This window comes from Eulemur rufifrons, chromosome 4, assembly GCF_041146395.1.
Source record: "Eulemur rufifrons isolate Redbay chromosome 4, OSU_ERuf_1, whole genome shotgun sequence".
NCBI classification, from domain to species: domain Eukaryota; kingdom Metazoa; phylum Chordata; class Mammalia; order Primates; family Lemuridae; genus Eulemur; species Eulemur rufifrons.
In genome coordinates, this window is record NC_090986.1 from 77,066,899 (window position 1) to 77,093,324 (window position 26,426).

The following is a 26,426-nucleotide window of genomic DNA, read 5'->3' on the forward strand; positions in this document are numbered from 1 at the left end:
CCACCTTTTAGCTATTGTGAATGATGCCTCTTTGAACATGGGTGTACGAGTATCTCTTCAAGATCCTGCTTTCAATTCTTTTGGGTACATACCTACAAGTGGAATTGCTGGATCATATGGTTTCTTAATTTTTTGAGAAACTGCTACACTATTTTCCATAGTGGGTGCACCATGGTAGACACTTCTAAAGTTTCTGTCATGCCTTAGGAGGAAAATTGTTGTACTATAGGATACATCTAAGGAAAAGGATCGTATGGCCAAGAGTAAACAGTCAATCTTAATGCTTTGTTAGAAAATGATTAAAATAATTAAGAACATGTAAGTCCTAGAACTGGAAGAGACATTATAAAACACTTGGCCCACCCCCCTTCATTTACGGTGAGTAAACAGAGACTCAGAGAACAAGTGGCTTGTAGAGGTCAAAGGGCTAGTTAAGTCAGGGAAGAACAAGAACTGGCGTCTAGAGCTTTCCAATCTTCAATTTATTGCAAAGAAAATAATTTTCAACTCGGAAAATTATATGAAGAACAAGGACCATGGAGCGGATAATTCAAAACATCCTCTGGGATGTATTTATATTAGCATGTTTTGTTCTGCGGGCTGTTGGTAACCTCTCTAATTGCCTTGGTTGGCATTAAAACCCAGCCTGTTTTCCCTGACCCTGCTGCTGACTGGGTCCCGGGCATCCTCGGAGATGGAGGGAGAGACAAGGAAAACCAGTCCACAGTTAAGATCCACCGAGAGCGTGGCGTGGATCCAGCGCCCTTCTTGGGGCCTGAAAGATCCACGCGCTCTAGGAGGGCTGGTTGTGGCTCCCTGCGGTCCCCACGCTCCGGGTCCAAACGAGAGGGTTCCGGGCAGCAAGGCAGCCAGAGCCGCGGAGCCGGTGCAACTTCCCCGGCGGGACCGCACCCAGTCTCCCCCGCCGCAGTAGGGGAGCCCCGGGCGCCGCGAGCGCAGGCTGCGGACGGCGGCGGGCACGTGGGCTCGGCTGCAGCGCTGCGCCAGGCACCGGCTGCTCGGCTCGGCCCCTGCCTCTGGGGAGAGGGTTCCTCCCCCCTTCCACTTTGCACCAGTCCGAGGGAATTTGCGGTCGGTGACGCGCATCCTTAAGAGAGCCACCTGCAGCGCGGGGCGCGCCGCTCCGGGCGGCATCGCAGGGCTGGGCCGGCGCGGCCTGGGGACCCCGGGCTCCGGAGGCCATGCCGGCGTTGGCGCGCCGCGGCGGCCGGCTGCCGCTGCTCGGTAAGGCCCCGCTCGCACGCTCGCTGCCCCCTGCGGCCCCCGGCGCGGCCCCTCAGCCCCCACCCGCACTGGGGACCCGTGCGCGCGCCTCCTGCGGCCCGCGCCTCGCTCCTCCCCGCGCTCGCTCGTTCCATCGCCTCCCGCGCCCCTCCCCTCTTTCGCGCCCTCCCGACTCGCCCAGAACTTGCCCACGGCCCCGGCTTTTCCCACCCCACGTCCTCCTCCCTCTTCTAACGTCGCTCCTCCGGCCCGGTCCCTGGTCCCAAGCGGCGGCCCGGACTCTGCGGGCGGCCTCGCCAAGGCACTGAGCGGGGTCGGGGGCTGCGGCGGCCGCCCGCTCGGCCCGCGCGCTCGGGTGCTGGGCGGTCGGTGTGAGTCTGCGGCCGTGAGCTTGGCGCCAGGTGGCCGGGGACCTCGCCTGGACCGACCCCAGGATGCTGTAGACTCTTGGGTGGCTTTAACTCTTCTTTGGAGGTTTTGATTTGTGGAGCGAACTCTGATGGGAAAATGCGGCCGCGTTCTCCCCCAGAGGGAGTCAGCCCCAGTACCGACCCCCCACCTCCGCCAAAATTCGTTTGGATCAACGAATAGTTACTTTGGAAATATTATGTAAACAGGATTTACATATTAAAATACTAGCTGTCCCTTTCTCCTACTCGTTCTTTTTATCCTGGCATTAAACCCCAGTGGGTTTTCAAGGACTCTGAGGACTGTCCCCAGATAATCTGCTGGCTTGCATAGTTGTTACTGGGGGGGGGGGGGGGGAATCCCCTTCCAATCCGGTTCGTGTCAGCTTTCTATTTGGAAAGATGTAAGTGTTGAATCGAATTTGGGTTGAAAGAGACATAGTTCTGGGAGCCTGGGAGCTCGGCTTCCTGCCCTAGGTCTGCAACCTTGGGACCAGCATTCACCGTCCCCAGCCTCGGTGGCCTCATCTGTCCAGTGAGGGAGTCTGGCTGTGTCCCTTTTGGCTCTGAAATTCTAGGATTCTAACTTGAAGTCTCTTTGGCAAATAGAGAAAATATTTGCAATATAGACGTGCAGGAATTTTTTCCAATAGCTTCTGTTACAAATAATTCAGAATGATAAAGACTAAGAAGTGTAATAAGGGAAGAAAGAGTGGAAAAACACATTTTACATTTCTTATTTATCTTTACTAGTTTGTAAATATGTATATTTCAAATGTATAGTACAATGTTTTTCAGATTCTATTAATAAAAATGTTAGCTTTTTGTTATGAATGATATTAAGTAGTAAGTGCATTTTTCAGTAGCATAATAGGCTTTCTAAAAGTACAAACATCAAGATTTGCAACTATATTTAAGCTGCATTGAATTCTTTTATAATTAAGAAAGATCTCAGAAATTTGTATCTCTCTCCAGATTTTTCTAAATGAAGTATAATTGGCAGTCAGTAAGTATGCATGAATCTTAAAAGTGCAGCTCCATTAGTTTTCTTATATGTATGTACTCACATAACCACTATTGAGTCGAGATACAGAGCAGTTCTAGCTCCACCCTCTCCTCAATATTCTCCTCCTCTACCCCGCAGTTAGTCACTGTCCTGACTTCTAATGCCATAGATTACTTTTGCCTGTTTTTGAACTTTATGTAAACCAAATCAATACTCTTTTATCTCCAGCTTCTTTTACTCAACACTGTGATTATGAGATCCAACCTTGTTCTCTGTAGCAGTGGTTCTTCCTTCTTCTTCTTCTTCTTTTTTTTTTTTTTTTTTTTTTTTTTTTTTGCTGCTGGTGCCATTCCTTGGTATGAATAGACATTACTATTTATTTATTTATCAAGACAAGGTCTTGCTCCATCACCCAGGCTGGAGTGCAGTGGCATGATCATAGCTCACTGCAACCTCAAACTCCTGGACTCAGGCAATCCTCCTGCCTCAGCCTCTCAAGTAGCTGGGACTACAGGTGTGTGCCACGACGTTTGGCTAATATTTTTTATTTTTTGTAGAGATGGGGTCTTGCTATGTTGCCCAGGCTGGTTTCAACCTTCTGGCAATCCTCCCAACTCCGCTTCTCAAAGGTGCTAGGATTATAAACATGAGCCACTACACCCGGCCCTACAATTTATTTTATCCATTCTATTGTTGAAGAACATATAAGTTGTTTCTGATTTTGTGTAATGAACATTGTTTCACATATTTTTCAGTGAATATAAACACCCTTTTACCTTAGGATTATATCCACAAGTAAAATTCCTAGATCGTAGGAAGTTGTATGTTGAGTTTTGGTAGATACTGTCAAACAGTTTTCCAAAGTGGTTGTACCAATTTACATTCCCACTAGCGGTGTATGCAGTTCCAGTTCCTCATGTCTTTTTTTTTTTTTTTTTTTTTTTTAGACAGAGTCTTGCTCTGCTGCCCAGGCTAGAGTGCTGTGGCATCAGCCTAGCTCACAGCAACCTCAAACTCCTGGGCTCAAGTGATCCTTCTGTCTCAGCCTCCCAAGTAAGCTAGGACTATAGGCATGTACCACCACACCCAGCTAATTTTTTCTATTTTTAGTAAAGATGGGGGTCTCACTGTTGCTCAGGCTGGTCTCGAACTCCTGAGCTCCAGCGATCCTCCCACCTCAGCCTCCCAGAGTGCTAGGATTACAGGCGTGCGCCACTGTGCCCACCCTTCCTCATGTCTTTGCTAGTATTACAGATTTTCTTGAATAAAGAAGGATAAAGCTTTAAAGGGAGGATTTTAATATGCTTAAAACCTTTAAGTTCCCTGAATTACAACATGAGATCTGAACTTTCCTTATATTGTCAGCACTAGCTTTCATGAATAATGATAAAGCTTTCCAAGTGGCATTTAAAGAATGGGAATGTGCTCCCTCATGGCCTTATCTGCATTGTGTGCTGATACTGGACAGAGAGGGCTATTTCAATATTTCAAGAACTGTGAGACTATCTCTTTCACTAGTGTCAGAAAATGTAGGTTCAAAGCCTTAAATTACTCATTTTGCCCTCCTTGCTCATCTTACTTTATTTGCCTTCTTGTGAACTGCTAGCCCATGGCAGGCATGATTCAGGAGGGGGTGAAGGGAAGGGGTGCCGGGCAAGGTTTGGATTGGATGGGAGACCAGACCTGGTGACTTGATGTTAAAGTCCCCTCCAACTCTATAAGTCTCATTCTAATTCTTGCCATCATATAGGTGTAGGTCGGCTATTCGTTTCTTCTTAGATACTTCATATCTATCTGTAGAAAATGATCCTCTTAGGTTTAATTGTGAACTACTTGCTTTCCATTAAAGAATAGATCTACTTTTTGTAACTAAAAAGGCACTTTCAGTAACTTAGTTATCAGTAAGGCTTCTTATTGTATTCTCCTGTTGTTTAACTAAAAAACTATCAGGTAATGAGATATTAAATGTGGAGGAGGAAGAGTTCCTTATAATCCCAGGGAAGACTTCAGATAAGAAAAATGAAGAGAAAGCATGCATGAGAAAGAAAGAAAAAAATTTTTTAATTAACAAACTTGTATTGAATATCTATTTCTATGCCAGGTACAAGGGGTACAAAGATGAAAGAGATAGGGGTGGGGGAACTTATTTATAAATAACCAGTTTTATTCTATTTAAGAAATTCATGGTCATTACCTTTCCCTCAGGAAAAGCATTTCAGCATGAAGATTTCTTTTATTTAAACTTTCCAACACAGTTTTTGTTGTCGTTGTTGTTGTTTTCTTTCTTAGAGACAGAGCCTCTCTCTGTCACCCAGGCTGGAGTGCAGAGGAGTGATCATAGCTCACTGCAGCCTTGAACTCCTGGGCTCACACGATCCTCCACCTCTGAGACCTCCTGAGTAGCTGGGACTACAAGCCTGTGCCATCACCCCGGCTAATATTTCTATTTTTGTAGAGATGGGGTTTCACTGCGTTGCCCAAGCTGGTCTTGAATTTGCCCTCCCAAGTGCTGGGCTTATAGGCATGAGCCACTGCGCGTGGCTCCAGCACAGTTCCGATCACTAAATATCTGCAGACTAGAAATAGCGTGTTTCAGTGAAGGAAGCTTCCGCCAGGTCAGATTAGGGATCCCAGGTTTTTTGCCTCCTGAAACTACTTAAATATGGATGTATAGTCTGGTTCTTAATGCTTATGGGAAAGAAAATGCTCTTCTATTTAAAGTAAAAGAAATGAACTGTTCCCAAGTTAAATATGACCATCTTTCAGGTCTTGGAAGGAAGCACTTTTCTAAATGGTTTTTGACCAAATTTGTTGACTACAGTTTACACGCAAAGGGCATTCCAGCTCACTTGAGAAGCCCACAGGATGGCTCAGTGCCAGTCACGGCTCCACAGTTCTTTGTGTTTCTCTCTTCTCCTCGTTGCTGTGTGACAGGAGCCCCTGTCATTCTTACAATCTTGCTGATTCCCCGGTACCCACCAGACATTGCCTTAATCTTTGGGTAAAGGTTTTGATTTGATAACAAGCAAATAATCTCAAGAGTATTGTATTGTATCATCTTTTGAACTTTGAAAGGGACCTTGCAGATAATAGGAATGAGAATTTGGAGAGGGGAAGTTGGAGGACTGGAAATGGGCTTAGCCTACTTCACAGTTTGCCTAGCTTGGTCCTGCCGCTGTGCCCTCACCTTCCCTCGCTCTGCGGGAGCAAACTCCTGTGCATCTCACGCTGGGTGGTTTGTCTGAGTAGTGCTTTTTGGCTTTCATCAGGTGATTTTGTGATCTTGAGATTCTTTCCATGACTTCCGAAAAAGCTTTGGCCACTTCTCATGTAGTCATAGTCGAAGACTCTGTGAGCTTTATACCTAAGTGATTTAGTTACTCTTAATGAATACTTTCTGTGGCCGTATCATCAGCGGGCCTGAAGTACTGAAAGCTTTTGTAGAAGTGGCTGATGGTCGTTAATTCGACTCATGCGGTTCTGTTCTATGGGTACCAACACATGTGAAGGAAATTTAAAAATAATATAAAGTACACACAGTGTTCTTTTGTGGCTAGAGGAATTGCATAAGATCCTAAAAGAGGAACTATTGTTATTTTTTTAGGTTAAACCGTAAAAATATTTTTTACTGTTGTCATCATAAGGTCAATTGGTAGCCAAGAATCCTCCATAAAATTATTCACAGTCTACACTAAAGCAGGATATTGCCATTGTTTCTTTAAAATATTGTGTTTTGATTATAAGATAGTCACTGAATTCAGTCTTCAAATACTTTGCTATTCGAGTACTGATTTTCCTGATGTTAGGTATTCTGTTCTTGGAGGTGATGCAGAGAGATATATTAGGACTAACAGCACAGTTAGGAAACATGTGCTTTCTACTCTGGCGGGAACTTTCTCTGCACTTAAGTTCCTCATTTGTAGAAAGGAGATAAGCAGTGTGTTTCTCCTTGTCAGACAATACCTGTAAAGCACAGCTGCACTCCTTGTTAGGCAAGTGCTTTAGAGAGAAAGATATATAAAGCCTGAAGAAATCATTAGAGTCACAAGATCTCTCTTCCTTTCTCCCCCCCTCCTTTTCTCTCTCCTTCCCTCCCTTTTTCCTTCCTTTCCTCCTCCCATAGACACTTTGGAGCACTGTCCATGTCCAGGACGTGTGTAAAGTGCTGCACAGTACTGTCTCCTACCTTGAAAGAGCTCACTGTCTAATGTTGGAGGTGTCGTGGGAAAAGTCAGACACATAGAAAGATGGAAAATTGTGGTGCAATTTAGAAATAGGCACAGAGGCTGGGCCTGTAACCCAGACTCAGAGAATCAGGCGAAGCTTCCAAGAGGAGATGATGGCAGAGCCATGACTGGAGAATAAGTAAGACCTGACAGAGAAGAAGAGGGTAGGGATATTCCAGGCGAATAGGACAACAAGGAAAAGTACAGAAGTAATAAACACAGAGCAGAGCGAAAACTATTCCAGGTTTCTGGGACACAATGTAGAAGGTCCCCAGTGTTAGAGTAACTGTGATTTACAAAGTTGTAACTCAGCAAGTGGTTTAAAGACTGTTCAATGTATATTTTTTAACAAAATTCAGAATTGCCTGAGCATATTGCATCATGTGTAAGGAATGTTTTGGCTTGGACTTCATCATGTAGACTAAGAGTCTCTGGGTGGATTTCAAGGAATTTATTATATCCCTGTGTGCGTGCGTGTGTGTGTGTGTGTGTGTGTGCACATTATCTTTTTTTTTTTTTATGGAGAGTGGGTTAATTGCTTTCATCATACTTTCAAAGGGGTCTGTGACTCAAAAAAAAAGGGTAAGAACCATTGCTGTTGGTTGTGGAGGGTCTTAAGCAGAAGAGTAACATGCTCCGACTTGTATTTTTTGTTTGGTTTTTAGGTTTTTTGGTGGGATAGGGTCTCACTCTGTCACCCAGGCTGGAGTGCAGTGGCACGATCATAGCTCACTGTAACCTTGAACTCCTGGCTCCTGGCTCAGCATTCCAAGTAGCTAGGACTACAGGCATGCGCCACCACACCTGGCTAATTTTTAAAAATTTTTTTCTAGAGACGAGGGTCTCACTGTGTTGCCCAGGCTGTTCTCAAACTCCTGGGCTCAAGTGATACTCCTGCCTCGGCCTCCCAATGTGCTGGGATTACAGGCATGAGCCACTGCAACCATCCTGATTTGTATTTTAGAAAGACAATTCTGGTGTCTGTGTGGAGGACAGATATTGGGCCAACAGTACTGTGGCAGGGAGGCCAGCTAGGAAGTTGTTGGCAGCTGTCCGAGCCAGAGATGACGACAAGGGCTTGAATTAGGGCAATGGTAATAGAGATGCGGAGCTGAGGATTGATTTGAAAATTATCAAGAAGTCAAAATGTCAGGGCTTGGCAATTGTCTGGGCAATGGGGTGTGAGGGAGAAGGAGTCGTCAAAAATGGCTTCTGGGTTTTTGGCCTCGGTAACAGTGGATGTGTCGCTACTAACTGCGTGGGAGAGAGAGAGAGAGAGAAAGATAGGTATGGAGAAAGAGAGAGAGAGATGAAGAAAGAGAAAGAGAGAGAGAGAAAGATAGGTATGGAGAAAGAGAGAGAGAGAGATGGAGAAAGAGAGAGAGGGGGGGAACATTTAGGAAGTTCAATTTGAGTTTAAGGTTCCTGGGAGGCCACCCAGATATATAGCGACACACATAGGAGACATGAGTTTGGAACTCACAAGCAAATAGATGGTAGTTAAAATCATGAGAATTTACAGAGAAAGAACATTGGATGAATGAATGAGTGGAGAAAACGGGACCTTAGAGCTACCTATTCCACTGCTCTCATTTACCTAGACAAGGAAAATGGGCCCCAGAGAGGTTCAATGACTTACTCGAATTCAAAGTTATCAAAGCTGATTATTCCAAAGAGGGACTTGAAACTGTTATCCTCAACTCTTCTCCAGTTCTCTTTGACTCACAGAAGACTTAACTTGAAAATAAGGTGTTTTGACATTTAATAATGTCTAAATCCACATTTCTTTCAGTGGAAAGTAGCTCTTACTTTAACCTAACGTTTTCTTTTCTTTTTAATTATTTTTTGAGACAGGGTCTCGCTCCGTCGCCCAGGCTGGAGTGCAGTGGTGCAATCATAGCTCACCATAGCCTCGAACTCTTGGGTTCAAGCGATCCTCCTTCCTCAGCCTATCGAGTAGCTGGGCCTACAGGCGTGCACCACCACACCTGGCTAATTTTTAAATTATTTTGTAGCAAAGGAGTCTTGCTATGTTGCCCAGGCTGGTCTCAACCTCCTGGCTTCATGCAATCCTCCTGCCTCGGCCTCCCAAAGTGCTGGGATTACAGGTATGAGGCACAGCACCCAGCCATAAAGTTTTATTTTAGATTAATGACAATTTTTTTACACTGTATCCCTACCCGCACTCCAGTCCTGTCCCTTCAATATGTACCACTTGGAGAGCTCATTTCCAGTTCCAAAGTTGTCCTCATTGCTTGGAATGTGTTTGGAACTGGACTCTGGGAATTTCCACTAAGGCTTTTGAATGGATTCTTGGGGAAAAAAAGAACCTTAATATTGATGGTGGCAATCATCCTCTGGTTTTTTTAAAAGTCAGGTTTATTAAAGTACAGTTTTCATATAGCAAATTTCTCCCTTTTTATTGTACAGTTCTATGAGTTTAACGGTCAAATACATCAACTTATAGAACATTTCCATTCCCCCTAAAAGTTCCTTTATCCCCTAATCCCTACCCCCAGCTCCCAGCAACCAGTAATCTCTTTTCTGTTGCTATCCTTTTTCCTTTTCCAGTATGTCTTATAAGTGGAATTTTATAATATATAGCCTATGAATCTGTTTATTTCACATAGCATAAGTATTTGGGATTTATCTGTTGTTATGTATATCAGTAATTTTTCCTTTCTATTACTGAGTAATACTCTGTTGTACAGAGATACCAACCACACTTTGCTTATGCATTCACCAGCCACCTGGTCCTTTGTTTGCTTCCAGTTTCTGGCAATTATGAATAAAACAGCTATAAATATTTGATACAGGTTTTTGTGTGAGTATAGATTTTAGTTTCTTTGGGGTAAATGCCTAGGAGTGGTATTGTATGCTGGATTGTATGCTAAGTGAATGTTTAACATTATAAGAAACTGCCAAACTGTTTTTAAAAGTGATTGTACCTTTTTTCATCTACCCCAACAATGTATGAGAGTTGCAGTTGTTCAGCATCATTGTCAACATGTATTGTCAGTTTATTTTTTTGTCCTTTAACCATTTTAATAGGGATATAGAAATATGTCTTTGTGGATTTAATTTGTATTTCCTTAATGACCAATAATGTTAAGCATCTTTTCATGTGCTTAATTACCATCCTTTTTTTTTTTTTTTTTTTTTAGTGAAGTGTCGTCTTATATCTTTTGCCCATTTTTTATTGGGTTGTTTGTTTCCTTACTATTGGGTTTAAAGTATTCTTTGTGTATTATGAATATAAGTCTTTGTCAGAAATGTGTTTTGAAAATATTTTCTCCAGTCTATGTCTTGCCTTTTCATTTTTTTAACAATGTCTTTTGAAGAGCAGAAGTTATTAATTTTGACGAAGTCCACTAGTGAAGAAAAATTAGCCCTAGACTAAACACTTCTCTCATCACACCTAACCAAGCTCAAAAACAAGATCTGAAAGGACAAAATGTTTACGATAAATTTAATTGCATCCCAGAAAAAAAATTCAATAATATTTAATAGAATACAAAGACATCTGACACCAGATAAAATTCACAATGTCTGGCACTCAGTTATAAATTACTAGACAAATAAAGAAGGAGAAAAATTCAACTCATAATAAGGAGAAAAATCAGTTATCCAAAAGGGACCAAGAAATGACATAGAATATTGAATTAGTAGGTAAGAACATTAAAACAATTATTATAACAATATACCATATTTTCCCTAAGTTTGAGGAAAGATTGTACATGTTAAGCAGAGGCATATTAGATATAAAAATTTACCCAAATTAAACTTCTATAGATGAAAACTACAGTTACACAGGATAAAATTATAAACTGCAGATAAAACACTGCAGAAGAAAAGATTAGTGAACTTGAAGGCATAGCAATAGAAACTATCCAAATAAACACTGAAAAAATATTCAATTAAATGAACAGAGAATCAGTGAGCTGTAGAACTTCAGGTGGTCAAATACACATGCAATTAGAGTTCCTGATGGAGAGAATGAAGGGAAGGATGAGGACATGATAAATATTTGAAGAAATAATAGAGGAATAATTTCCAAATCTGATAAAAATGATAAACCCACAGATCCAAGAAGCCCAATGAAACCCAAGCACATGGCTCATGAAGAAAACTACAAAAGACTCATTATAATCAAATTGGTTAAATCCAGTGATAGAGAGAATATATATGTACATATATTTTAGAGATGGGGGGTCACTAAGTTGCCCAGGCTAGTTACTCCTGGCCTCGAGTGAAACTTGGCCTCCCAAAGTGCTAGGATCACAAGTGTGAGCCACCATGCCTGGCAAAAGAGAAAATCTTAAAGGCATCCAGAGAAAAAAGATACATAAATTCAGTAGACTTCTTGTCATGAACAATGTAAGTCAAAAGACAGTGAGACAACATCTTTAAAGGATTGAAGGAAAATAATATTAATGTAGAATTTTATATCCAAAGAAAATATCTTTCGAAAATGGAGAGGAAATAAATACTTTTTCAGATGTACAAAACTGAAAAGAAATAATCACTACCAGTCTAGCACAATAGGAAATGAATGCTAAAGAAAGTTCTTCGGGCAGAAGGAAAATAATATAAGATGAAAATCTGGATTTACAGAGAGGAGTGAAAAATAGTGGAAACAATAACTATGCAAGTAAATATAAACTTTTTTCTTATTGTTTAAATCCCTTTTAAAAGATAATTGACTGCTTAAAGCAAAAATAATAATAGCGTCTTACAGAGTTTATAATTTACGTAGAAGTACAATGTATAACAGCAGTAGCACAAAGCCTGAAAAGGATGAAATGGAAACATCCTGTTGTAAGGTTCTAATATTATATATGAAATGGTATAACAGCACTTAAAGATAGACTGTGTTAGGGTAAAGATGTGTACTGTAAACCTTAAAGCAACTACTACAATAACAAAGCATTATAGCTAATAATCCAGGAAAGAAAATGAAGTGGAATCATAAAAAAAAAAAAAAAAAAAGGTCAGTTATTCCCAAAGGAAGCAGGAAAAGAGTGAAAGGAATTAAAAAAAAACAGATAGGACAAACATAAAACAAAGAACAAGAATTTAAACCTAATCATGTCAATCATCTCATTAAATTTAAATGATCTAAATATCACAATTAAAATGCAGAAGTTGCCAGATTTGGTTTAAAAAACCCAGCACAGCCCAACTATATGCTGCATAAATGAAAACAGTCCTAGATATGAAGACACAAATAGGTTAAAAATAAATGGATGGAAAAAAATATCCCATGCTAACACTAATCAAAGGAGACCTAGAGGGGCTATCATAATATTACACAAAGTATATTTCAGAGAAAAGAATAGTGCTAGGAACAAAGAGAGCCATTTCATAATGCTATAAGGCTTGATGCATCAAAAGGACATAAAAATCCTAAGCATTTATGCATCTAATGGCAGAGCTTGGGAATACATGAAGTAAAATTCAACTGAACTGCAAGGAGAAATGGACAAATCCACAATTATATATAAAGAGCTCAGCACTCCTTCAATAATTGATAGAACAAGGAAAACGCAATCAGTAAGATAGAGAAGAATTGAACAACATTATCAAGCAGCTTGACCTAATCACATTTATGGAACATTCCAACCAACATTGGGTGAATACACATCTTTTCAAGGGCACACGATACACTTACCAAGACAGAGCATATTCTGAACCATAAAACAAGCTTCAATAAATTTTAAAAGATTCAAGACATACGAAGTATATCTTCTGACTACAATGGTATTAAATTAAAAATTAATAACAGTAAGATATCTGGAAGATCCCTAAATATTGGGAAACCAAATAACCCAATTTTAAATAACCCATGTATCAAGGAGTAAGCCAAAAGAGAAATTAAAATATATTTTAATTGAATAAAAATGAAATATTTGAGAATTTGTGGAATGCCCCAATGTAGTACTTAAGAGGAAATTCAGGCCGGGCGCGGTGGCTCACGCCTGTAATCCTAGCACTCTGGGAGGCCGAGGCGGGTGGATCGCTCAAGGTCAGGAGTTCGAGACCAGCCTGAGCAAGAGTGAGACCCCGTCTCTACTAAAAATAGAAAGAAATTATATGGACAACTAAAATATATACAAAAAAAATTAGCCGGGCATAGTGGCGCATGCCTGTAGTCCCAGCCACTCGGGAGGCTGAGACAGTAGGATCGCTTAAGCCCAGGAGTTTGAGGTTGCTGTGAGCTAGGCTGACGCCACGGCATTCACTCTAGCCTGGGCAACAGAGTGAGACTCTGTCTCAAAAAAAAAAAAAAAAAAGAGGAAATTCATAACATTAAGTTATTAATTATTAGATAATCATTTAATTATTAATTATAGGGTTAAATTATAACACTGTAAGTTACATTAGAAAAGAATAAAGATCTCGAATCAATGACATCCAATTCAAGCATAAGAAACAGGAGAAAAATAGCAAATTAAACCCATGTAAGAAAAATAAAGAAAATACAGAAATAGTGAAATAAAAAAGAAAACAAAAAAGTAAAGAAAATCAATGTAACCAAGAGCAATAAAAGATCAATAGAACTGATAAACCTCTAGCCAAACTGATCAGGAAAAAAAAAGAGAAGACACAAATTGCCAATATCAGGAATGAGAGAGGCAATATCACTACAGAATCTACACATATTAAAAGAATAATATGTAAATACTTTTAACAACTTTATGCCTGTGCTTTGACAACATTTATGTAATGGAAACTTGAAAGACACATACTACTGAGGCTCATTCAAGAAAAATTGATAACCTCAATAATGCTATAATAAAGAAATTGAATTTGTAGTTAAAAATATTCCCACAGTGAAAACTATGGGAGTAGATGGCTTCACTGGGGGATTCACCAAACATTTAAAGAGGAAATCAAACCAATTCTATACAAACTCTTCCATAATATTGAAAAGAAGGCAACACTTATGAGGCCAGCATTACTCTGATACCAAAACCAGACAAAGATATTAAAATCATAGACAAATAACTGCCATGAATGTAAATGCAAAACTTCTTAGTAATATTTAGAAACATTGAATTCAATGGTATATAAAAAAGATATTACATGATATCCAACTAGTGTTTAATTCCAGGAATGCAAGTTTGGTTAGCATTCGACAACCAATCAATGCAGTTTACTATATTCACAGACTAAAAAAGAAATACTGGCCGGGTGCGGTGGCTCACATCTGTAATCCTAGCACTCTGGGAGGCTGAGGCGGGTGGATCATTTGAGCTCAGGAGTTCGAGACCAGCCTGAGCAAGAGCAAGACCCCGTCTTTACTGAAAATAGAAGGAAATTAGCTGGAAAACTAAAAAGATATAGAAAAAAATTAGCTGGGCATGGTGGCGCATGCCTGTAGTCCCAGCTACTCAGGAGGCTGAGGCAGAAGGATTGCTTGAGCCGAGGTGTTTGAGATTGCTGTGAGCTAGGCTGATGCCACGGCAGTCTAGCCAGGGCAACAGAGCTAGACTCTGTCTCAACAACAACAAAAGAAATACTGCTAAAAAAACAATAGAACAAAAACTAATCCATATGATCATTTCAATAGATAAAGAAGAAGCATTTGACCAAATCAACATCCATCACTGATAAAACCTCTCAGCAAACTACAAGTGATGCACCTGGAGAAAGTGATAGAAAAAATATATATAAAATAAATAAAAAATTAAAAAAAAAGAAGTGGTTTTCCTCAAACTAATTAAGCATATCTATGAAAACCAAATAGCTGGGCCAGGCATGGTGGCTCACACCTGCAATCCTAGCACTTTGGGAGGCTGAAGTGGGAGGATTCCTTGAGGCCAGGAGTTTGAAACTATCCTGTGCAACATAGTGAGATCCCAACTCTACAAAAAAAATTTTTAAAAAGAGCCAAGCATGGTAGCACACTCCTGTCATCGTCACTACTCAGGAGGCTGAGGCAGGAGGATTGCTTGAGCCCAGGAGTTAAAGGCTACAGGGAGCTATGTTCACTGCACTCCAGCTTGGGAAACAGAGAAAAGAAAAAGAAAAACCAATAGCTAACCTCATATTTAATGGTAAAAGAATAAATATTTTCTCCTAAGATCAGAAACAAGGTAAGGATGCTCACGGTCACTACTTCTATTCAATATTGTACTGGCCATTCTAGCCAGTGTATTAAGGCAAGAAAAATAAATGAAAGGCACCTATATTGAAATGGAAGATGTAAAACGGTGTTGATTTGCAGACAACATGACAATCTATGTAGAAAATCCTATAGAACATTAAAAGAAGTGACTACAATGAATAAGTGAGTTCAGTAAGTTTGCAGGAGTTAATATCAATGTGGGAAAAAAATCAATCATCTTTTTATATCCTAGCAAATAACAATCAGAAATTGAAGTGAAAATACCAAAGTATCATCCAAAAATATCAAACAGGGATAAAGATGGCCAAGATGCCTACACTGAAAACTGTGAAACATTGCTGAGAGAAATTAAAGGATCCCTAAACAAAAGAAGCGATATACCATGTTTATGTATTAGAAAACTCAATATTTCTAAAATGTCAGTTTTGCCCAAATTGATCTAGTGATTCAATAAAATCCCAATTAAAATCCCTGTAGATCTTTTTTCAGAAATTGACAAGTTGATTCCACAAGTTCATTTCACAATGTATACATATGTCAAAATATCATGGCGTATACTGTAAATATGTACAATTTTTATTTGTCAATTACCCCTCAATAAAGCTCTAAAAAAAACCCCAAACAATAAAAAATATAAAAGCAGACAGAATGGGGGAGGAGAACATAGCAAAATTTTGAGAGTTTTAAAAGACAGGAAGAAAGCTGAGTTGTAGCTAGAGGTTGAGAAAGCTGAGAGGCAGCCCGCTTTCCACTGTAGGATGCCCAGAAGGGTATGAATTGCCAGCACCAGCTCCCAGAAGACAGGTCATGGGCAAGAGAGGAAAGTCTCTGGGGAATCTGACCAGCCTATGAGAAAAGACCTAAAGATAAACCTACAGAGAGTATCAGGCAACAGGCTACACCATGTGCACAGAGCTTATGATGGACACACTGCCAAGGCTTGTCAGTCATTTGGGAAAAACATCCAAATAATAGAACAGAAAGTGAGGGAGAGAGAAGGAATCAAAGAAATAATTCAAGGAAACTCCAGACGGATATGAATTTCTAGATTGGAAAGGCCCACTGAGTACCTGGCACAGTGGGTGAAAATAGACTATCAACAAGGCACATAATTTTGAACATTTTAGGCACTGGTTACAAAGACAAGATTCTACAAGCATCAATAAAGAAAGAAAAATGGCTCGTGTACAAATAATCAGTTCCTCAGTCACACTAGCCTCATTTCAAAAGGTCAAGAGCCACATGTAGCTACTGACTGCTGTATTGGACAGCACAGGTATAGAATATTTCCATCACTGCAGATCATTTTATTGGACAGTCCTGCTCTACATACCTCTGCTCTTGATTTAAAATAGACTTGCCTCTATGAAATTGAATTTCCTGCATGCTTCCATGTTGGCCAATCTTCCCTGATTACATTTTGTTTTATTGTTTTGTTGTAAGATAAATACATACTTCTTTTTAAGGCGCACATGTATCAACATCGTTGTTTTTATTTTGTTTTGCAGTTCTCTTTTCAGCAATGGCATTTGGGACTATTACAAATCAAGATCTGCCTGTGATCAAGTGTGTTTTAATCAATCATAAGCACAATGATTCATCAGTGGGGAAGTCATCATCATATCCCACGGTAAAGTAATATTAAAATTATACCTTTAGCTGTTTTTCTCTAGAGACCATACTTTATAAGCTATTGAAACCTACCATGGTTAAATGAGCTTCTCTTTTTTATGAATTTAAGTTTATCATGTACTAACATCTGGTACAGTTGCAACATCTATACTCCTAGCTACCTGGCACTCCATTCCATCAAGAGCCATGTTCTCCTTTGGGTGTGGATTCAGGAAGGGCACTGATTGATACCCAGCATGAAGAAGTAACGAGCACAGTCTTTCTTTGGTATCCATGTGGGATTGGTTCCAGGATGCCCATGGATGCCAAAATCCATGGATGCTCAAGTCCTTGATTAAAGAAAAAGGCATAGCACTTGCTTATTACCTATGTATGCACATCCTCCCATATATACTAAATCATCTCTAAATTATAAAACCTAATGCAATGTAAATGCTATGTAAATAACTGTTATACTGTATTTTTAAGGGAATAATGACAAGGCAAAAAAAAGTCTGTACATCTGTTCAGTACAGATGCAACGATCCATTTTTTTTTCCTGAATATTTTCAACCTGTGGTTGGTTGAATTCACAGATGGAGAATCTATGGTTTCAGAGGGCTGACTGTATTTCCTTTTCTCCTTAAAGAGAATCCGTGCTTCTCTCCCAAGCCTGAATCCCTAATTTCCAACTGATCCCTGTATATAAATAGATTTTTCCATTTGCACATTAAAATCCACCTATATAATTTATTTCATTTCTATTTTCCTATACCTGCTCTTGTTCTTGTATTAATTGACTTCTGTTTATGCTCCCATCTAGTTCCCGGGCTTGAAAGCTCAGCATCATTTTGGACACTTTCCCCTCCCTTGCCTTCACATTTGGTCAGTTACTGCGCCTGGCTGTGACAAGAACATTTAAAATCTCCTTAGCAAATTTTAAGAACTGTTTACAATACATTATTATTAACTATAGTCATCACGCTGTACAATAGATCTCCAGAGCTTACTCCTCCTGCCTAACTGAAACTTTGTACCCTTTAACCAACATCTCCCCATTCCCCGTCCCCCTACGCTAATTGTGCGACTTTCCTCTAAATCTCAAATTCTTTCAAGATAAAAAGTTTTTAAAAATTAATGTGGATGGACAAATCTGAGGGCCTCAGAGGAGAGAGAACAGCTAAGAGAATCACGCGGTAAAAGGACAACGCAGAGGTGGTGGCGCCAGGGCCCAGGTGCTGGAGCAGCACAGCTCTGCCCACCAGGAGCCAGGGATGCTCTTGACCGTCAGGCCAGGCCGAGTTCTTGGGCGCCCCCCACCCCCCACCCCCTGCCCGCAGTACCATGAGGCATTGGAATTCAAGAGACTGTGGCATCTAAAACCCACAATGTTAAAAAAAGGGAACTTTTGTAATAACAATGGTCTTCTTAGAACAACAATCACTAAATAATAAGGACGTGGAGTTGCCTAAGAAATCTCTAACACAGTTCCCTGCTTACATAAGTAAAACCGCTGGACAAGCTGTGCAAAGTCCAGAGAAACTACCTAAGGTGATCTATTGCACAGAGAAAGTCTGTCATTCTTTTCCAAATCCTTGTTACAGGAAAAAAAGCAAACAGAAAAAAAAACAAACAAACAAAGACCCCCCCGAAAAACTTCTTCTCTAGAAATGGGAAGTGTGACATGGCAAATGAAGAAAATGAGCTGGCTGGTGCAGGCCACCTGCCTGGAACACGAGGCCATGGTAGTCAGACACATTTGGTAAACTCCAGTGACTGGTTCTTCCCAAACAGAAAACCCATCATTAGAACAGTGGGGATTTTGTGCTTCTGTTTTGTTTTATTTAGGTTTCTCAGGCTCTTGATGTAACCGCACGGTTCTGTTAGGAGGAATTTGAGACTAAATGCAGCTTTGACTTTCTGGAGCCAGAGAAGTGTAAGTGAACTTGTAGCTGTTCAGTGAGGAGAGGTAACCTTGACGTTATAGTGGATGCCTGCCTGTCTCTCTGACAGTTCACGGGGAGAAAAACAGCACATCTCACCAGGCTGCCGTGTAGACTTGCTGTCTCTAGTAAAGCCATTGCGTAAAAGCAAATTTGAAGACTATGCAACAGTTGGTCTATGCTGCCTTCAAGCAGTCATAAAAAGAGGTGGTCAGAACTATCACCCCAAACAGAGATTGTAAGTGATAGAAATATTCAGATTTTAAACAGCAACTAAGTTGATTGTGGGAACAGTAAAACCGTCTTACTCTGGTTCCAGGATATACTGGCAGTATAGCTGGGGATGGAGGTGCCTACCTATTACAGTCGCGCCAACAAGTTTCGTGGTCTAAAGAATGCTTGGGTATTCAAAACATCCGCAGACTAGAGATTTCCAGAAAGATGTCTCATCTGAGAACTGTGAACTGTGGGAGAAATCTAAGCTTTTATTTTTTTTAAGCCACTGAAACCCTCACAGTCTACTTCACATTTAAGTGAGAAAATATACAAAAAAGAGTATATTCAACTCCAACAAGCTGAAAGTGCGCTATAAAGACTGTTCATCTTTGCAGCAGTTAGGATTTGTATGGTTATTTGTTTAATATGGCTTAAGAACTAGTGGGTCTTGGCCGGGAGCTGTGGCTCACACCTGTAATCCTAGCACTCTGGGAGGCCGAGGCGGGAGGATCCCTTGAGCTCAGGAGTTCGAGACCAGCCTGAGCAAGAGTGAGATCCCATCTCTACTAAAAATAGAAAAAATTAGCTGGATGTGGTGGTGCACGCCTGTAGTCCCAGCTACTCAGTAGGCTGAGGCAGGAGGATCCTTTGAGCCAGGAGTTTGAAGTTGCTGTGAGCTAGGCTGATGGCATTGCACGCTAGCCTGGGCAACAGAGCGAGACTCTGTCTCAAGAAAAATAAATAAATAAATAAATGTTCATGTCACAAAAAATGTAACTTGGTGGTATGTTAATTAGCTTGATTTAATCATTCCACATTGTATACCTATATCAAAACATCACATTATACACCATAATACATACAATTTTTCATTTGTCAATTAAAAAATATAGAACATAGAGTTTTCACATAGCCGTCACCCTGCTTCCCCTAATGTTAACATCTTACATAACCACAGTACAATAACCAAAACCAGGAAACTAACTAAACTACAGGCCTAATTCAAATTTCACCAGTTTTTCCACTAATGCTCTTTTTCCGTTCCAGGATCCCATCCGAGATCTTGCGTTGCATTTAGCTGTCGTATCTCTTTAGCCTCTGTCAGGCTGTGACAGTTCCTCAGTCTTTCCTTATCTTTCATGTCCTTGACTTTTTGAAAAGTACCGGACAGCTGTTGTATAGATTGTCACTCAGTTTGGGTTTGTCTGATGTTTCATAATGAGATTGAAATTATGCATTTTTGGCAAGAATATCCCAGAAGTAATGCGTGTCCTTCCCAATGCGTCATATTAAGAGTTATAGGATATCACTCAGTCTCGTTAGATTAAGATGGTGTGCGCCAGCTGTCTCCACTGTGAAGTTGCAGGTTTTTTTCCCGTTATAATAAATATCTTAGGGGAGATGCAAATATCCTGTTTCTCCTCCAATTTTCCCCTACTGATTTTAGCATCCACTGGTGGACCTTGCCTACACTTATTACCGTGATGTTTGCCTAATGGTGCTTTTGTTTTTCCTTCATTCCTTCTGTTTATTAATTGGAATTCTTCTGAGGAAGACCTGTCTCTTCTCCCCCATTTTTTTTATTTAGTCCATTATTTATTTATATCAGTATGGGCTCATGGGTATTTATTTTATCCTATGTGTTATAACTATTATTATTTATTGCTATCATTATTTATTTTGTTGCTCAAATTGTTCCAGCTGTGGCCATTGGGAGCTGCTTCAGGTTGGCTTCTCTGTCCTTTCAACATGTCCCCATCTTTTCTCAAGCCCTTCCTTACCTTGTGGCACTACAAGATCATTCAAGCTCATCTTGTATTTTTTTTTACCTTAGCCCTGGAATTAAGCACTTACCCAAGGAGCACTGGTTTCTTGGGGGATGGTTTTAGAAACCAAGGTCTGAGAGCTGGGTGTGCTCATTTCTGCTGGGGTGTCATTGCTTCTAGGCTCTCTCAGCAAACAGAACTAGGAAATGTAGTATATGGATAAACTAGTTTTAGCATTGCTAACTTGTACCACAGTGAGAAACAGATGTACTAACTAAAATACAGTATTTGTGTACAGTGGTTTTTGTCTTTAGCTTTATAGTATACAGAGTATTATTTTCCAAAGTTACTTAGGTTAGTTCTTTTCTTTCTCATCCCCTTCACTATGGCTTTGTTGTTTATTTGTAATACAATTAAATTAATTAATTAATTTTGTCCCCCCCCCCCCGTCTTTCCCATATCCTGGTTAGTTTAATTAGAAATACTTGTTTATTGAGTTTGTGAAACGTGACTCTGGCGCTAAATGTCAAAGCTATATAAAATGGCGTACTCAGAGAAGTATCACTCCCACCTCATCCCTACTGCCAACGTTTCCATCATCTTTTCACATACCTCTGATAGTTAACCAATACCTTTAGATTTTTTGATATTATTCCTATATTTATTATGCACAAATGAGCAGATACCTGTGTGTCTCCTTATATTCTCCTCTTTCTTACATGGTGTAGCATACTTGAATGTGGATATTTCTTGCACTTAGTTTTCTTCACTTAACAATACATCCAGGACATCACTCCAAATCAGTTCATAGAGATTGTCCTTCTTTTTAATAGCTGCATGGTACTCCACAGTGTAGAGGTACCAAAGATTGTTCAGCTGCTTTCCTATGTATGAGCATTTAGGTTGTTTCCAATATCTTGCAATTACAAATTGTGCTACGATTAATTGTTGGAGGTATATCCTAGAAGTGGGATTTCTGGCTCAAATGGTGAGTGCATGTGTAGTTTTATTAGGTATTTCCAAATTCCCCTCCAGAAGGGTTGTGCCAATGTGCATTCCTCCAGCAACATATGAGAGTAACTGTTTCCTCACAGCCTCACCAACAAAATGTGTTGTCATATTTTTAAATTTTTTGCTAGTCAAGATGAGAAGTGATATCTTGGTGTTGTTTTAATTTGTGGTTTAATTATAAGTGAGTTTAAACGTTTTCTCATGTGTTTGAGGACCATTCTTCATGTTTTTGATGAATTGTCTATTTCAATTCTTTTGCCCATTTTTCTGCTGTGTTTGGTCCTGTGTCCTTCAATTTTTAAAAGTTTTTTGTATGTTTGGAGCATTAGTCCTTTATTTATAATATGCTAATATTAATATATTGTGAATATTTTCTTGTATATGTCAGTTGTTTTTTTATCTTGTGCCCATCTTTTAAGTCAATTGCTGGACTTGGGTGAAGATCCTCAACATACCCATTTGGAAGTCTCTTCTCTCTCCTTTGAAGTTCCAGAGCACTTAAAATATGTCTTTCAAAATAGTTGGTATCTTTTTATGGAGCACATCATATTTTTCCTGTTATTTCTTCCTACTAGACTCAAAACTGTTTAAAGACAAGATCAGTGTCTTTTCTTTCTAGTCTCATAGAATCCACAGATGGATGGTCTTGCACTTATCAGATATTGACTAAGTGAACTTATCAGATATTTACTGAATAAGTGAATAAATAATACCAGAAATATGGCTTAAGACCAGTAGTAGAAGAGCTACTTTGCTCTTCACCTGCAGAAGTGTGTGTGTGCTCATATGTTTGCGTGTGCATGCTATGTTCACATTGTTAGGGAAGTGGGGGGTGGGAGGTTAGCAGCAGAAGCTGCTACCCCACCTCCTGTCAATGTATCTTTGTTATTTAAAGCAAGCAAGGAGAGTGGTGGTTGCAATGAGCCTATGGGGACACGTATCCAGACAAATTTGGTTTTTATTTTTTTATTTTATCTTATTTTATTGAGACAGAGTCTCACTCTGTCAGCAGGGCTAGAGTGATGTGGTATGAGCCTAGCTCACAGCAACCTCAAACTCCTGGGCTCAAGCGATCCTCCTGCCTCAACCTCATTAGAAGCTGGGACTACAGGCGTGCACCACCAAGCCTGGCTAATTATTTCTATTTTTAGTAAAGACAGGGTCTCTCTCTTGCTCAGGCTGGTCTCGAACTCCTGACCTCAAATGATCCTCTTGCCTCTGCCTCCCAGAGTGCTAGGATTATAGGTGTGAGCCACTGCACCTGGCCAAGAAAATTTGGTTTTTAAATTTCCTCTAACACAGATACCAATTTACCATTGCTATATAGATTCTTATCTATATCCCAATAATCATAAAAATATTTACCTGTGTATTATGAATTTTATAATTATTGTCTATACATTAGTTTGCTACGGCTGATGTAACAAAGTACCATAGACTGAGTAATTTAAACAACAGAAATTTATTGTCTCACAATTCTAGAGTCCAGAAGTCCAAAATTAAGATGTTGGCAGGGTTGGTTCCTTCTAACGGCTGTGAGAGAGCATCTGTTCCAGGCCTCTCTCTTCGGCGTGCAGGTGGCTGTGTTCTTGTTCACAGGACATTCTCCCTGCATGTGTGCCTGTCTCAAAAATCTCCTCTTCTTATCAGGCTACCAGCCATATTGGATTAAGGCTCATCCTAATGACCTCATTGTAACCTATCTCTGTAAAGACCCTATCTCCAAAGAAAGTCACATTCTGAGGTACTAAGGGTTAGGACCTCAATGTATGAATTTGGAGGACAAGGATAAAACTCAACCTCTAACTGTCCATACGACATTTTCGAAATCCAACCTAACGATATTTATCTTTTCTTTAGAGAATTATAATTAATAGGATTTTCAGTTAGCGATATGTTCTCAATGGGTTACAGCATGCTTGGGTGTCATGTGCAGTATGTCAACATGCATGCATTTGAAGGGGATGCATTAAACACACATTCGTCATGAATTTGCGTTGTTCTATCTACGATGTAGGTGTCAGAATCCCCAGAAGACCTTGGGTGTGCTCTGCGATCCAGGAGCGCAGGGACCGTGTACGAAGCTGCCACGGTGGAAGTGGATGTGCTCGCGTCCATCACGCTGCAGGTGCTGGTCAGCACCCCGGGGAACATCTCTTGTCTCTGGGTGTTCAAGCACAGCTCCCTGAATTGCCAGCCACACTTTGACTTACAAAACAGGTAAGAGAAGGAGGATGTGCAGCCTCTAGGATTTTTGGAGGAGTATTTTGTTGCATAAAATGTCATTCATTTGCAATTCCTTTTCAAGTTTCTATCCATGTTTATTGTAACTCTTATCTCCAGTGAAGTAATGAATTAAAAATATAGTTGGGGTGTGAACACATGACCTTATATGTCTGTCAAATTCCGTAGGATGTAGGACACAAAAAAGTGAACTCCAATATAAACTGTGAACTTTAATTAATAATGTATCAATATTGGCTCAATTGTAACAAATATATCACACCTATGCAATATGTTAATCATTAGGGAAGCTCTGTGTGGGGAGAGAAGGGCACATACGGGATTTCCCTGTGCTTTCCACTCAATTTTTCTGTAAATCTAAAACCACTCTAAAAAATAAATTCTGTTAATTTATATAATTTTATAAATAAAAAATTATAAGTATATAGAAAGCAGTGAGTGGCTGGCAAAATGTAAAACAAATAGTGAAGAGAATATTGGGAATTTTTAAAGTGTCTTGTTTTTTAATTGGATATCATGTTAAAGATAAAAGGTTAGAAAGTTTTCGTTTCATTCTAGTTAGAATATCGAGAAATTTCTTTCTAGGAAACGATTGGAGAAAGAACATTTGGTTTTATCTATTTTGTTCTGCAATATAATAAGCAGAATTACAATGTTATTTGATATCAACAAAATATTTTAGTAAGACATTATCTGTCTATAACAGTGGTCCCCAACATTTTTGGCATCAGAGACTGATTTCATGGAAGACAATTTTTCCATGGACAGACGGGGCGTGGGTGGTAGTGGCGCATTACATTTATTGTGCAGTCAAACCTCTCTGCTGATGATAATCTGTATTTGCAGCCGCTCCCAAGCGCTAGCATCACCTCAGCCCCACCTCAGATCATCAGACATTAGATTCTCATAAAGAGCGCACAACCTAGATCCCTCACGTGTGCAGTTTACAGTAGGGTTTGGGCTCCTATGAGAATCTAATGTGCTGCTGAGCTGACAGGAGGCAGAGCTCAGGCCTTGATGTGAGCGATGGGGAGCGGCTGTAAATTTAGATGAAGCCTTGCTGGCTCCCCCATTGCTCACCTCCTGCTGTGCATCCCGGTTCCTGACAGGGCCGGTACCAGGCCTGGAGGTTGGGGATTGCAGGTCTATAAGGAACATTGGTCTCATTATCCAGAAAAATATCTTAGCCAAGATTTGTGGATAATGACCAAACTCTAGCTCTGTGCTGATTGCTGCCATCTGCTGTCCTTGTCTTCTTGCTGAGACCAGATGGGGCAAAGGACAGAGGCCATTTCAGTGCCCACTTTAGCTGGGTGCGGTGTGCTCACCTGTAATCCCAGCTACTCAGGAGGCTGAGGTGGGGGCATCACTTGAGCCCAGGGTTTGAGTATGGCCTGAGCAACAGTGAGATTCTTATCTCTGGGGAAAAAAATACCCACTTAACGGTTCTAAGGCTGCGTTTCTTTTTAATTCTTGTTGATGCTCTGTTACCCCCTAACTGTAGAGAAGGCATCGTCTTTCCAGGAGCAATACAGTAAATGGTACCCTAGTGGCCTAAAAGGGGGACCATGGCCCTTCACAGAGGTGCTGGAGAACATCTCTGTGACTGACTTTTACCGGTTATTTGTATTTGTTTTTTAAGGTCAAATAAATTCTTAAGTAATTTTCAGGACGGTGGGTATAATTCTGAAGTCTGGTTCTAAATCTTGGAACATGTTCATTTTCCTTTCCTCTTTTGAGATTGTATTACTCACTTCTGGTTTTTTGTTGAGGTTTTTTGTTGTTGTTGTTGTTGTTACTTTGATCTTGAGATTAAACCCAAGCATTCTTCTATTAAGAATTTTGGCTTAAAGACATGTTCTGGTAATTGTATTAAAATTTTATGCCACAACAGTTTTCACTAGATTGAGACCAAAACACAAAGCAGAAAAGTAGAGTTCTTTTCACTCCATACCAGTTTCTTAGCCAACATTATAGTTTTCATACGGGTTAGTTAACTTAGTACCGAGACATGTTTAGTGACTTTTTCACTGAGAATTATTGAAATTTATATCTGGACTCTGACTCATAGGCAAAAAGGTTGACCACCTAAGCTTTCAAGAGTTCACAAATGATCCTAGGAGAACGAATGGTTCAGAGAAAGCATGTCACCAAAGGAAATCTGCAGAAGCAAGTCAAATATGCATTTTACTCTACATCCTACTAATTTATTGTCCTTATGAATGCAAATACATGTATTCTTAAACCTGCTTGGTGTTCTAAAGCAGGGCTTTTCCAATATAATGTCCATTTGGATTGTCTGGGGGATCCTGTTAAAATACAGATTCTGATGCGGTAGGTCTAAGTGGAGCCCAAGATTCTGCATGTTGCCAACTCCCAGCTGATGCTCACACCATTGCAGAAAGATCACATTTGGAGCAGTTAAACGTCCAAAGGTCAGAAAGTGTGACTTTAAATCCAACATCACTCAACAAACTGCTCTGAGTACTTTAAGCTTTAATCAGAGTGGGTAGCACCAAATACACATCAAATTTATCTCTCGGAAGAGAATGCCCCTAGCCAAGTTTATCTTTATCAATTATCTAAAAAGTTAAAAATACTAACACTGAGACGCCTTTCT

General features: G+C 40.1%; 1 protein-coding gene across 1 annotated transcript in view; it reads left to right on the forward strand.

Annotated features, from left to right (window-relative positions):
• The first annotated feature begins 1,136 nt into the window (after positions 1-1,136).
• FLT3 (fms related receptor tyrosine kinase 3) overlaps positions 1,137-26,426 on the forward strand; it is a 66,493-nt gene continuing 41,203 nt past the window's right edge. The window contains exons 1-3 of the mRNA XM_069467402.1: positions 1,137-1,245; positions 16,524-16,645; positions 23,580-23,782. Of these exons, the coding sequence (XP_069323503.1) occupies positions 1,203-1,245; positions 16,524-16,645; positions 23,580-23,782 (368 nt within the window). The 5' untranslated portion in view covers positions 1,137-1,202. The remainder of the gene's footprint in view (positions 1,246-16,523; positions 16,646-23,579; positions 23,783-26,426) is intronic.